At 36.0% G+C, this 13,725-nt stretch overlaps 1 protein-coding gene across 2 annotated transcripts; it reads right to left on the reverse strand.

The window, feature by feature from the left end:
• Window positions 1–11,370: 11,370 nt before the first annotated feature.
• On the reverse strand, window positions 11,371–13,464 carry LOC120353410. 2 transcript variants are annotated; one of them, XM_039437019.1, is made up of 3 exons: window positions 12,958–13,464; window positions 11,865–12,169; window positions 11,371–11,568 (listed from the first exon to the last, which is right to left on the reverse strand). In XM_039437019.1, exons 2-3 carry the CDS (start codon window positions 12,151–12,153, stop codon window positions 11,564–11,566), a joined length of 294 nt encoding a protein of 97 aa, XP_039292953.1. In that variant the 5' UTR covers window positions 12,154–12,169; window positions 12,958–13,464; the 3' UTR covers window positions 11,371–11,563. The 2 variants fall into 2 exon arrangements, with proteins under 2 accessions (XP_039292953.1, XP_039292952.1); XM_039437018.1 differs by lacking the exon at window positions 12,958–13,464 and having other exon boundaries at window positions 11,865–12,798.
• Between the last annotated feature and the right edge of the window lie 261 nt (window positions 13,465–13,725).

The following is a 13,725-nucleotide window of genomic DNA, read 5'->3' on the forward strand; positions in this document are numbered from 1 at the left end:
TACTTGGTTTGACTGTAGACGAAAGATTGTCATGGAATGAGCATGCTGATAAAGTAGCTGGTAAGATTAGCAGGGGTCTCTTTGTATTACGGTATATGGTAGGATTTGTAAATAGAGATATTGCTAGGTATGTGTACTTCTCTCTCATTCACACTCACCTGATATATGGCGTAGAACTTTGGGGAAGTACATCTGATTTAAACTGTCAGAAATTATTCATTTATTACAAAAACCTACTTGGCAAACCTGGATTACAATCAATCGTGCAGGAATGCATTTAGAGAACTAAAATTACTCACTTTTCCATGTATTTATATTTACAGTGTAGTATTATTCATTGCTAATAAGATTAAATCATTGAAAAATAATTATGATGTTCTACTTGTGGCAATGGGGACCCATTTATTAATCACCACAGATGAAGATTCTCTGACAAAAGTCCTAGTGTAATTGGTTTGAGACTGTTCAAAAAGTTACCAAAATGTTTATAAACCCCATCAATAAATTTTAAAAGAGAACTCTATGCATACTTAGTGAATAGGGCTTACTATAGTGTAGATCAATTTCTGAATGATGACACTTGAATTCTGCCATTGTATTATAAATGTATTCTTACCATTGTTATATGCTTAAATTTTTAATTATACATTGTTATTCTGTCTATTTTTATGTTTTGACTTGGCCTGCATGTTTTTTTTATTGAGCCAAAAATAAATTTGAATTTGCTCCCACTCGGAAGCGCCGTGCTTCTGCACTGCATAGGAACGCTGTGCTTCCACACTGCATAGGAATGCTGTGCTTCCGCACTGCATAGGAACGCCGTGCTTCCGCACTGCATAGGAACGCCGTGCTTCCGCACTGCATAGGAACGCCGTGCTTCCACACTGCATAGGAACGCCATGCTTCCGCACTGCATAGAATAGAATAGAATCTTTATTGCAGCAATATCGGAGGTCATCAGATACAATACAAGTGTCAAATATATACAACATGATACAAAATAAAAATATATTACATCAGTAAGTTACACTATCAGTACCCTATGATAATATGTCACCTGATTTTCAACTTATAACCGAATATTCCTAGCTAATGTATAAAAATCTTCAATCTTGTTTAAAGGGTTAGCTGCTAAGAAACGTTTCATATGAATTTTAAAAGTTCCATTCTCCATATTTCTAAGATCTTCAGGAAGTGAATTAAACAATTTTATTGATAAAAATAAAAATTTTTTTTGTTTACTAGAATAGGTATACCGATAAGCAGTCAAATTACCCCTATTTCTAGTGTTATGGCTATGAACTACCCCCTGCTCCACAAACTGCTCCAAATTCTCCTTAACATAAATAAGGCTCTGTTGAACAAATATTGAAGGTAGAGTCAATATTCCCAGAATTTTAAAATGCTCATCACACTGTGCTCGCTTAGAAAGCCCACAAATCAGTCTGATAGCCTTTCTCTGTATTCTAAAAAGTCTACCCACTGTAAGCTCTGGAACCCCAAAGTATGGTGCCATATGACAGATGAGAATTGATGTGAGCATAATAAATCACCTTTAAAACATCCAAACTGACATATGACCTCAGTTTTCTAATTAAGAAGACTCCCTTATTCAGCATGCTAGCAACAATGTCAATATGCTGGGACCAACTAAGGCAAGTGTCAAGTGTGAAGCCCAGAAACTTTGCCTCTTTCTCCTCATTCATAGTCAGTCTTCTATTATAACTGATAGTCAAGTTCTGAACTTTATCAGAGTTTACATATAATAAATTTGAATTACACCAGCTTTCGATCGAATCAGCCAAGTCCTGGGAAGCTTGACTCAATGAAACTACTGTGAGAAAGCTCAGAAAAACACACAGATCATCCGCAAACAAATAGCTTTTGGCTGGAGGGTTTACAATTGTTGGTAGATCATTTATATAGACGATGAACAAAATAGGCCCTAAAATAGAACCCTGAGGCACGCCATGGGAGACAGGTAGATACTGTGACTCAGATTCCTCAAAAACAACCTTCTGGAATCGATCCCCCAAATAAGATTCTACCAGTCTCAAAGATCTTTCCTGGAAGCCATAAAATGCAAGCTTATCTAGCAACAATTTGTGCGATACAGTGTCAAATGCTTTTGACAGGTCAAACAATTTAGTCTGAGTAGATTTCTTGTTTTCCAAAGAATTCAGACAATCCCTGTATAGATCAATTGCAGCTCTAACCGTATTTCTCCCAGTCCTATATCCAAACTGAGAATTGTTGAAAAGATTGTTTCTTTCGAAGTAATCCACAATTTGATCATTTAGAGCCTTTTCAAGTACTTTTGAAACAGTAGTGGTTATGTTAATAGGTCTAAAGTTATTATAATCTGATTTTACAGCCTTTTTTATATATGGGCAGAACTTTATTCATCTTCAAGCTTTGTGGAAAAACACCTTCAAGGATTGAACTATTAACTAAGTGTGTAAGAGGATCTATAATATAATCAAGACTGAGTTTAAGCATCCTAGGACTAATGTCATAGACGTCTGCACTATTACTCCCCTTCATTTTCTTGAGTATATTAATTATGTTATCTGTTTCAACTAATTCAAATTCAAATCTGGACGTGGGCGCACAGTAACCATCTCTCAAAAAGTCCATTGCACTATGACTGCAACTTTTACTTTCAACTTCAGCTACTATTTTATCTATGTTTTCTGTAAAGAATTTGTTGAACTGATTTGAGTTAAGTGAGCCTTTTTTAATCATTGACTTGGATTTACTCAGTTTTTTAATTATACCCCAAATTGCCCTGCTCTTGTTTTTGGATTCAATAATTTTTTTGTCATTTTGTGTCTTCCTCAGAGTCACTAACATGTCTTTGAATTCCTTTTTTCTAATTTTATACAGAATCTTTATTTCATTATCACCAGTATCAAGATAAACATCATAGAGCAGATCACACATATTCTTGATATTCATTAATTCAACACTATAGATTTTGCCTGGCTTAGGAGCTGTTGTCTTTAATTTCACAGTCTTCAATGGAAATGTCAAATCCACAATATTCTTGAGTGTACTCAGGAAAAAGGAGGTTTTTAGTTCTAGATTGCCATCTCTATACAGGTCCGTCCAATTTATTTTATGTAGCAAATTTTGAAAATGTATAATACTGTCACTGTTGATGTGTCAAATAGTTTTGGTTTTTGTGCAATTGCTTCCTGAATGTTTTGAAAATAATCTTGTTTCAAATGTGAGAGCCCAATGATCTGAGTACCATGTCTTTTCAACCCCACATGTGAAAGAACCTTCACTGATGGTAGTGATGATATTGTCAATACAGGTTCCCCCATTAGATGAATCAGGTCTGGTAATATTGTTATAACTCATCGTCAATCCAAAAGAAACAAATAAGTCCTTCAATTCCTTAATATTATTGTCATTGCTTATAAAATCATTATTGAAATCAGCACATAAAATTATGTTATTGGCATATTTCAAGACATGTTCCAATATACAACTCAGTCTATCCAGGAATATGTTAAAATTATTGTTTTCAGAGTTTGGTCTATATAAAGCTAAAACTATTGTATTTGAATGCACTAAATGGATAGCTGTCGCCTCTAAAACCATCTCTATTGACATCTGATTTATGCTTCCAAGCCTTTCAAAATCTAGTCCATTTTTCACATAGATCAGGCACCCCCCATGTTTCCTGGTGACCCTACAATAAGCATTCCCAATTGAAAAGCCATTAATTCCATACAAGTCAACCTCCTCTGACTCCAACCATGTTTCAACTATACAAGCAATGTCCACATTCAAGTCTTTAAGTTGATATTCAACAGAGTCAAGCTTATTTCTGATGCTTTGAACGTTCCAATGGAAAATAATAGTGTTAAAATTGTCGTAATTCTGATCATTTTTATATTCAACTTGATTACCTGAGTCAACAATATACTCTATACATGGATTTCTATGTGCTTCGCTTCTTCTAAAAAAGACCTGGGCTTCGTAATGACTGGTATTTGTAAGACTGGATTTGAATTCAATCTCATCTCACAAACTCCACCTGTCACCCCACAGCCAAACACTTGAAGAGTCTTCAACAGGAATGTCATTATCAGGAGAAGCATTTTCAATCTGATAATTGTTTCTATAAGTTCCTACTCCATTAAAAACTGAGCTCATCATGGAACATGCATTAAGAAAACTGTTCAGTACTGACTTGGCCTTCCCAACATTAGTCTTCATATCTAATATCAAACACCTATTTTTCTCCAAATCAGACTGTAAATCAGAAATCCTATTGAGAAAGAGCCTTTTCTCCGAACATGTACCCTCCCCCTGCACTACATCAACAGAACAACAATCTGTACCGATATGTTGCTTGACGTCAATTACCTCGTTCAAGCGCACATTCATCTCCTCCGTTTGAGCACCAAAATCCCTAAACGTTTTATCTTGAAGATCCATTATCAATTTTTCATTCATTATGGAACGGTCTACAGCAGCATTCCATTGTACCCATAGACGAGAATTCTCCGCAACCAGATTATGATTCTCAATCATTAACTTCTCAAAAAGATGAAAACAGCCAACAAAAACATCATGAGAAACAAATTTATTTATCCCATCAGGCTCTACACACTCTGAAGACACCTGGTTGTGTAATTCAGATACAACAGGGAGTTCAGTTTCATTGGCATGAGATATAGGGGTGGAAGACATTGCAGTTGACATCACACTAATATTTGATGCAACATGTGAATGGTCATCGCTAACAGAATCCTCATCTGCAGAGTTGTCGTTTAACCTCTTTGTTCCATCACAAGGAGGAGAATGATTGTGAGAATCAGATTGGCTCATATCTACTATTTTTTTAACATTTCTATCAGTTTTAAGAGTAGCCTTACATGTCTTTGACAGACAACGCCAAGTTATGTTCCCCAATGAATTAGCAACTGTTTTTCTTTAAGTAAAACTTTGAAAAGTCAATTTAGGGTTGCCCTTGTTAGTTTTTCCAACAATAAACTCAACCCCTTTAGCCATTCCTCCCTATCCCCTGACTCGTTCAATATGAGGTTCTGATAATAAAGTGATTGTGTAGTTGAAGAAAAAAAATCGAGAAAATTTTACTGTAAGACTGAAAATATTCTTCATGTACTGGAGAGTAGGTAGACTAGTTGTTTATAGTGTATGACGTAAACTAGAAGAGTAAAGAGTGTAAAAATCCTTATGATATTAAGTATGAATTGATAATAAAGTATGAATATTATTGGAATTATGTCATGAATTGATTATTTCTATTCATTAATCATGAATATGATGATTTAAATTATAAGTTCAGAATTCTGTGCGGTATGCTGACAATAATATTTCAAGAAGAAAAAAGAAAGATTAATGAGAGAGCTCTTCAAAACAAACAAGTTTAACACTAGTAAAGGGAAGGATTAAGAAGATTAATCGGCTAGAGAAACAAATAAAATCCTATCACTAGAATGTTGAAGATGATATATCTCAGTGAAAGTCTGATAAGGAGTCTAAATGTGCACCACGCAAGGAATCACGCAGCAGGGTTGACTCTCTTCGTTCTGCAGCAAGAATCATCATCATCAAGCAAGAAATTAGTTCCATATCATTAGATCCAACTGGGTATCTCAATCGGTATATCATTCATCCACACAGACACTTGAGATCGAAAAAGTTTTTATTGGTTCAATGTAACAAAATATTGATATTCAGAGTGCAGAGAAACCAACAATGTCTGATGTACACAAATTATTATATTTTTCATCTCATTCAAAAGTTCATTTTCAATAGATAGGTGGATGCAACGATCATTGAACAAGTAACACGGTATTAGATATTGTTGCACACCATGCTTTGGGTTCAGGCAACTGAATATTCCTTTGAGCAGCCTCACTACAACGTGTTACTTGGTACCGACATCAAACAAGATTCTTATTTACAGGTGGTACAATTTCATCACTCAAGTTTGTTTCAGGGAGGTCAAAGTTCAATCCGCTCCAACCAACTCACAATCACCGGCTTCCTTGTCTCTTTCTTGTAGGTTAGGAAGTAATTATCAGCAATTAGACTTAAGTTACGTCTCTCTTCAAGCAAAACTATTAATGCACTCGTAGAATCACTTCCCAAATATTTAAAAATCACTCACTTAGAGGGTAAGACTCACAAAATAACTACATAATTCAAAAAACAGACAGATGAACTTTCGAGTACACCACTCGTAGCAGCCAGTGCTACCAACTTTTTTGGAACGCCATGCTTCTGCACTGCATAGGAATGCTGTGCTTCTGCACAGCATGGGAACGCCATGCTTCTGCACTGCATAGGAATGCTGTGCTTCTGCACAGCATGGGAACGCCATGCTTCTGCACTGCATAGGAAAGCTGTGCTTCCACACTGCATAGGAATGCTGTCATTCCGCACTGCATAGGAACGACGTGCTTCCACACTGCATAGCAATGCCGTGCTGCCGCACTGCTTAGGAACGCCTTGCTTTTGCACTGCATAGGGATGCCGTGCTTCTGCACTGTATAGGAACGCCATGCTTCTGCACTGCATAGGAATGCCGTGCTTCTGCACTGCATAGGAACGCCGTGCTTCCGCACTGCATAGGAATGCCATGCTTCCGCACTGCATAGGAATGCTGTGCTTCTGCACTGCATAGGAATTCCGTGCTTCCACACTGCATAGGAACACCGTGCTTCCGCACTGCATAGGAACGCCGTGCTTCCGCACTGCATAGGAATGCCATGCTTCAGCACTGCATAGGAACGCCGTGCTTCCACACTGCATAGGAACGCCGTGCTTCCGCACTGCATAGGAACGCCGTGCTTCCGCACTGCATAGGAATACTGTGCTTCCGCACTGCATAAGAACACCATGCTTCCGCACTGCATAGGAATGCCGTGCTTCTGCACTGCATAGGAATGTCGTGCTTCCGCACTGCATGGGAATGCCGTGCTTCCGCACTGCATGGGAATGCTGTGCTTCTGCACTGCATAGGAATGCCGTGCTTCCGCACTGAATTGAATTGAATTGAATTTTGAATTGATTTATTGTTTTATTGTTTCACAAAAAAAGACTTATAAAACATAAGTAAATGTACTAATTTAAAGAAAATTATATCTATGTTTGAACTATTTCACAAAATAATTGAAACTGTACTCACATGGACCTGTCGGTCTGTTTGTGAGTAAGAGTTCGCATAAGTATATTGAAATTCAATTTAAACAGATAACTTATCTATGATATATAGAAGTAATATGACTATTATAGATAGCTACCAATATTTAGTAGTATTGAATAATACAATATCAAAACTATTCAAATAAAAGATAAAAATACTTATTTAATTTTAATATTCAAGCTCAACTATCAACATTTGCATGGGAAGGGAAACATACACACACACACACACACCACACACACACACACACACACAACACACACACACACACACACACCACACACACACACACAACACACACACACTATGCACACACATGAGTGAATAAATTCCAAGGCGTTACACATACATTGATTTGATCAATCTACCACACTGATAGTCATTTAAAGATGCCAACCATTCATGTAGCACTTTCTTGTATTTTAGTACAGTACAAGAACCAGGATGACTTATATGGGGGGAGCATTCCGCAGAATCATATTAATTACATAAGAGACATTTCTGTCGCAAACAGCTCGCGAATTTCTCTCTAAATTGGGATGCAGAAGAAGTCCGCTTCTAGTCCTATGTTCTTGTTGTGCTGGAATATTTAAGTTCATTTTATTCTTGAACGCATACATTAAGAGAAATTTAACATAAAGCTTCTTAATAGTGTGATGAATTTTTTAAATAAACCTCATGAGAAGAGAGAAAAATTGTGATTACCTTTTAAAATGAAAGAATTTGCTAAAGGAATGGTTAGTGACCGAGCGATAAAGCTTACTTATCAGTAACTGTATATTAGATAAGAGTACCGTTCTGTACTGCATATTTTCTAGAAAATTATTTAATAAAATTATAATTATTCTGCAAATAAAGCACGAACCATTTATGAATTGCTCATTGAATTTTGAGGTTACACTTTGTTTACTACCGATCAGATGTTTTAAAGCAGCTCAAACACAGCTGACTGATTCAATGTATTGTAAAATGTCATGCCAGATTCATGCAAGCTATAATATTATTTCTAAAAAAGTAAAAACTATCAATAAAGGACCAAGAATTCCGAATAAAAAATAAAATGTATGTATTATTGTTGAAATTATTTATTACTTAAAAAAATTATATTATAATGTCAAGTATTATTGTAACTAACTAGGTCATAACATGAACATTATATTATTGATAAAGACGGCAGAAAATAATTATAACAGTCTCAGACATAATAAAAATTGTATAAGAATATTAATTTATTAATTATTATTTCAACTGAACCACATGGTGATTGAATCTCTTTGGCAAGTCTAAGCCAATCATAGTGCATAGAAATAGCACCAAAAAGGTGATCGTTTGAAAACAACATATGTTAATCTGTTATCAGACAACAAACCTGTCCTATCATATATGCTAGCACATATACATTGTATAAGAAACTATGTCTAGGAGATTAAGCAGTTTTAAGAATTATATAAATTGAATTATTATCATAATTAAAGGAATTATATTCTATTGCTTGCCACTGACGTCACATCTATGTCACAATCATTCTACCAATGGCAAATTTTCATGCAAATTTATTACACCGAGATTCTCAGAGAAAGTTCTAGCCAAGAAGCTGAGAAAAAGACTTCACTTCCCTTTTGAAATCCTCACCGTTCAGACCTCGTTAAAGTTACCAAGACCTATTCGTAAGATTTTCGTTCAATTTTATATGTTTTATTTGTGAGCCAATATTTTAGGCTATTCTAATTGTTATTTGTAAATCTATTTGCATCAATCGATAAATTAAAAGTTTAAAGTTAAAACTATCCCTTAATTAATTTGGTGAAGGAGATATTAAATCAAAATTCCACATGTGCTGAGACCGAAGCCTGGACCCGCTGCTGATCAACGATTTTGATCTAAAGAAGAAAACCACGACCGTCAAGGAGTTTCACGTGAGTTATAAGTTTAAAGGGGCCCCAATCTATGCTTTGAAAATATTTCAGTGCAGAAAATATAAATATTTCTTCGTTAAATTATTGGCCATGCCGACAAGCGCTTATTAGTCATTAAGAGCCTAGAATTTATTCAGTATAGAATTTATAAGAACTTGTAGTTGATTAACTATCCTCCGCTGCCAGAACCACGACCCCGAGCATTTTAACATAATTTATTTTATAATTTATTTTCACCATTTTCTTCACAAACTGTTAAATTTTATCAATTGTAAAATTCTGTCGAATCATGCATGGTGTCATTCAAGCACAAGAACATTTTTAACTCTTTTGCTAATGCTAAATTATTATCAATCTGTAAATCAAATTCTGAATCTGCACTGTGAAATCATATATTTCATTATAATATATTTCAATTTTGTTAATTCGTCTTCTGAGTTCGATTATTTCTTAAGCCTGTCAATTATTGTGTCTGATACGTTCTATACTATCAAGAACCGATCGAATATGATCATTGAAATAATTGAATTAAGCTGGATATTGGAGCAGGTCTAAGTGGATGTAGTGAGTGGGGCCAGATCGAGATATTTATTCTTTGTCCTTACCTGCTCATATATCAGCTTTTATCTGTTACCAACCTCGACTTAGGAGCGAATACATCAACTGTACAGCAGATGCAGCCGGAGATCATATAATTTCCTACAATAGAGCTTAAAACCCGGCAAGACTCTGTTCTCGAAATATATTCTGAACGATATTTGGTCCAAGTACTGTATTTTAATCCTTCAGAACTTATTAGAGACGCAGTCCCGTAAATTATCTACATCAGGATTTTCGCTCGACCTGTATGATTTTGTATGTTGTTTCATCACAGGTAATAGTTTTAAGACTTCAATATTCAGTGTTTAGCGACCGTTACACTACTTATAAAAATTTTATCAGCATACAATCTGTCATAGGAAGAATCAAGGGTGTGAGAGTGTTTAGGCCTCCCACGATTCCGACAATTGTATTGAATTTTGCAGTGAACCAATCAGTCTGGTGTATACTTAGCGTCCACGCACGCTGTTACAAAATTTATAACCTCAACACCGTTGATTCAGTGCAAGATTCACTCTACGTATGTGAGGTGAGTAAAAAACCGCTTTACATGATTTGCCAACACAACGTGGGGCATTTGAATACAGCACTACATGATTTGGTCAGTAACGTGGGATTATTTACATTCCACATCTGATTCTTTATATGTGTATTGACTTATCCTTGGAGGTGAGAGTGACTCCCCCAGGAAAAGCTTTACATGATTTGCCGGCCCAACGTGAGGCATTTAGATACAGCACTACATGATTTGGCGCCCAACAGTGATAGGCATTGATGAGGTTGATAATCGACTACAAGGATTATTTAGTTGCTCAGTATACTATAGCGCTGATAACGGGAAATTTTTTTGAAAAATTCATGATTGTGAATTTCTTCAAATTTAATATCAACTGTTCACTGTTATATTAAAATAACAAGACGTACCATACCCAATTTTTGAACGGAAAAGAAATTTATCGATTGATGAATTTTTTAGAGAGAAAATCGAACTCAGAATTTCATTATTGTGTTATTCGAAAATTGGTCATATTATAAGTCATAGGTATAAGAAATACCATAAGAGAAGTCATATTATTTTAAGAGCATTAGGTCTATAACAAAACAATTTATAAAAAATTTATGGAAAAGAGGATCGAATTTATTTACTGCATTTTTAAAAAAATTTTTAAGGCATAAAAAGGGAAGCCAAATTAAATCACGGATATATTGTGGAATAATTCAAGCAGATCATCACTGCTTTTATATAAAATTTTTGCAAAGAATACTAGCCCTATATATAATTGCGGCAAGAAATTATAAGAGTAAAATATTTATAATAGTAATAATAATAAATTATAAGAGACGTACCTTCGTTATCACATTATCCATTGTGTATCCTTTATGTTATTATCATTTTATGTTAACGATATTGCTAATTTGATTCACTTCATCACTGAACATATTATTGAATCACACTTTTGTATTTCTTCATTGAACGAATTTTTCACACTATTTCAATTTTGATCATTCACTTATAATCGTTTCACATAACCTCACATGTTTGCGGTCGTTTCAACGCACTTGCATCTTTATATCATCCGATAAATTATGGAAGAACCACAATGCATCCTGGAACCCACATCAGCGACTTCAAGGACGGAAGATGTCACGTGGGAGAAACGCCCATGTACCACTGTTCCAGAGGTTCAGACTCCCACATCTAACGTCACAGAACCATTGCCGCCGGCTGAGGACCGCACACCCACCCTTTCCTTGCAAGAGATAAGCATCAGACTGAAAGCATTCAACGATGCATATGAAGCAAGCAGACGATCAAAGGAAGACCCTACGCTCGTTGTCACGCTGGATTGGGACATCATCCTGGAAGTAATAAAAAATGCATGTGAAGGAAACATACAAGCAAATGAAGAAATAATTGAAGAAGTCCGACAGGTGCGGATAGCATACGAACAGGATTTCGATAAACCAGAACAAAGGTCAAAGGGAGCAGCGGAAGAAAGCAGGATGGTAACATGGCAAATTGAGGAGGAATGTCAGACAATTAAAATCAATAGTGGACCAGAGACTCAGCCCATGCATGCAGAAGCAAACATACTCGACGAGGAGGTCATAAAACAGGCAAGCGAACGTGACACGTGTATGGAGGACCAACCTACCGAGAATGTCAAAACTGAAGTCGCCCCGCACCCTGCAGAACGCCGAGAGGAGCTGGACGACATCACCAGCCAAGCCGAAGACATCATCCGTGGCATGGAGGGACAGCCCGCACCACCACCCACAGAATGCCAAGAGGAACCGGACGACATCACCCGCCAAGCTGAGGATGACATCCATCAGGTAGAGGGACAGCCCGTACCACCGCGCGCCGGACACCAGGAGTTCAAGGACGTTGCCCGCCGAGTAGAAGAGCAGTCCGGACCGCCGACCGCCCACATCACCGTCCATCCACCGAGAACAGCACCTGTAACATGTGAAACCAATACTCATGAAGATCGCCCACTAAACAATAGAAGTAAAACGGAAACCCGCAGCAAATCAAAATCAGAACAAAAACTGAAAACTTATAAATCAAAACAACAGACAAGAAGGATTACAATACGTCAAAGAAGAAAACCATCTGATAGAGTTCATCTACACCGCCGTCATATTAGGCTAAAATCTTACATCAAGCTTTCTACCAACATGCAAGAAAAAAGAAAAATAGTCTCAAGAAGGACCTACAATCACCGCAGTCATGTCCGGTTGAAATCAAACAGACTGTACACTGCCATGCAGAAAAGGAAAATATTATTTAGAAGAACCCACAGACACCACCGGCATGTAAGGTTTAAAGATATCAAACTGCATGTCACCGGCCAACAAAGAGGAAATACGTTTGTGAGAATCGATTTACACCACAGGCATATCCGTTTTAAGCAAAGTTTAGTAAAACGGATAGTTGCAAATCGGAATTGGACCTTGAAGGACACCGAATCAAATTTAGATGGGGGCTTAAGAAATAAATTTGAATTAATTGGAAACTATGTTGTGAATTATACAAATCATCAAACTTCTTCATAATCACAGCCAACCCATCGAATCATATCTTTGCAGACTAGCATTTTTCTACTGCAGCCTAATCAACATAACCTAAACTTCGCCGCATCTCAGCTAATAAGGAAATAATATCAATCTACTTCAAATGAAGAAATTATTATCAACTTCAAGTCAAGAAAATAAAACTGAAAACAACTTTAAAAAATTACCAACCTGATCAAGCCATCCACCTCGTGTCACAGTCATCACAGGAAAAATCGCCTAGCGCAATCCACACAACTGAAAAACAGAAACAAGAATTATATTATCAACAGAAAGTATTTGTAAATTAGAAATCAGATGAAGTTAGTAGTGAATAGGAAGAAAGAAAATAAACAAAGTTTATTTGAAAAAATGCGTAAAATATAACCTCGAAATACAGAATCGATCAAGAAATCTATTCAGAACCAAAGCCTGTTCAATAATTTTCTTTGTCATACCAGCCAATGTGTGCGAGATCACAGAATAAATTGTAATGAATCAAAGCAATATCATTATTAACTGTTATAATCTATTATTTAATGTGAAAGTATAAGTAAAAAACGCAACCAAAAATATATATTTATGTTAAATTGCACGAAATGTGCATGTTCTATGTTATCTAAATGTATCTCTAAAAAGCTCAAAAGAAAATGAAATTCTTACCTTCAAATATGAAATTAATTATTGTTGCATCAAAAGATCATGAATTGTAATTCAAATCAATGAAAATAATCTTGAAAACACAGTATTTGTAACCAGCATTGATAAAAATCAGAAGTCACTTCAAGTGTAACCCTGTTTGTACACAACGTACTAAGCGTAAAAAAGGAATTGCTCGAATCAAGCGGTAGACAATTGTCAAGTCACCGAAGTTAATCACGTTCTCACCCAATTTATGTAAAAGCCAAAACCAAGAGTTGAAACTTGTAATAATAATGAAAAATGATGAAAATCTATATT

The sequence above is a fragment of the Nilaparvata lugens genome, chromosome 10 (genome assembly GCF_014356525.2).
Source record: "Nilaparvata lugens isolate BPH chromosome 10, ASM1435652v1, whole genome shotgun sequence".
In the NCBI taxonomy this organism is placed as follows: Eukaryota; Metazoa; Arthropoda; class Insecta; order Hemiptera; family Delphacidae; genus Nilaparvata; species Nilaparvata lugens.

Excerpts from the sequence above, each read along its gene's own strand:
- LOC120353410 (XM_039437018.1), bottom strand. The coding sequence starts at position 12,195 with ATGAGTATTGGTTTCACATGTTACAGGTGCTGTTCTCGGTGGATGGAC.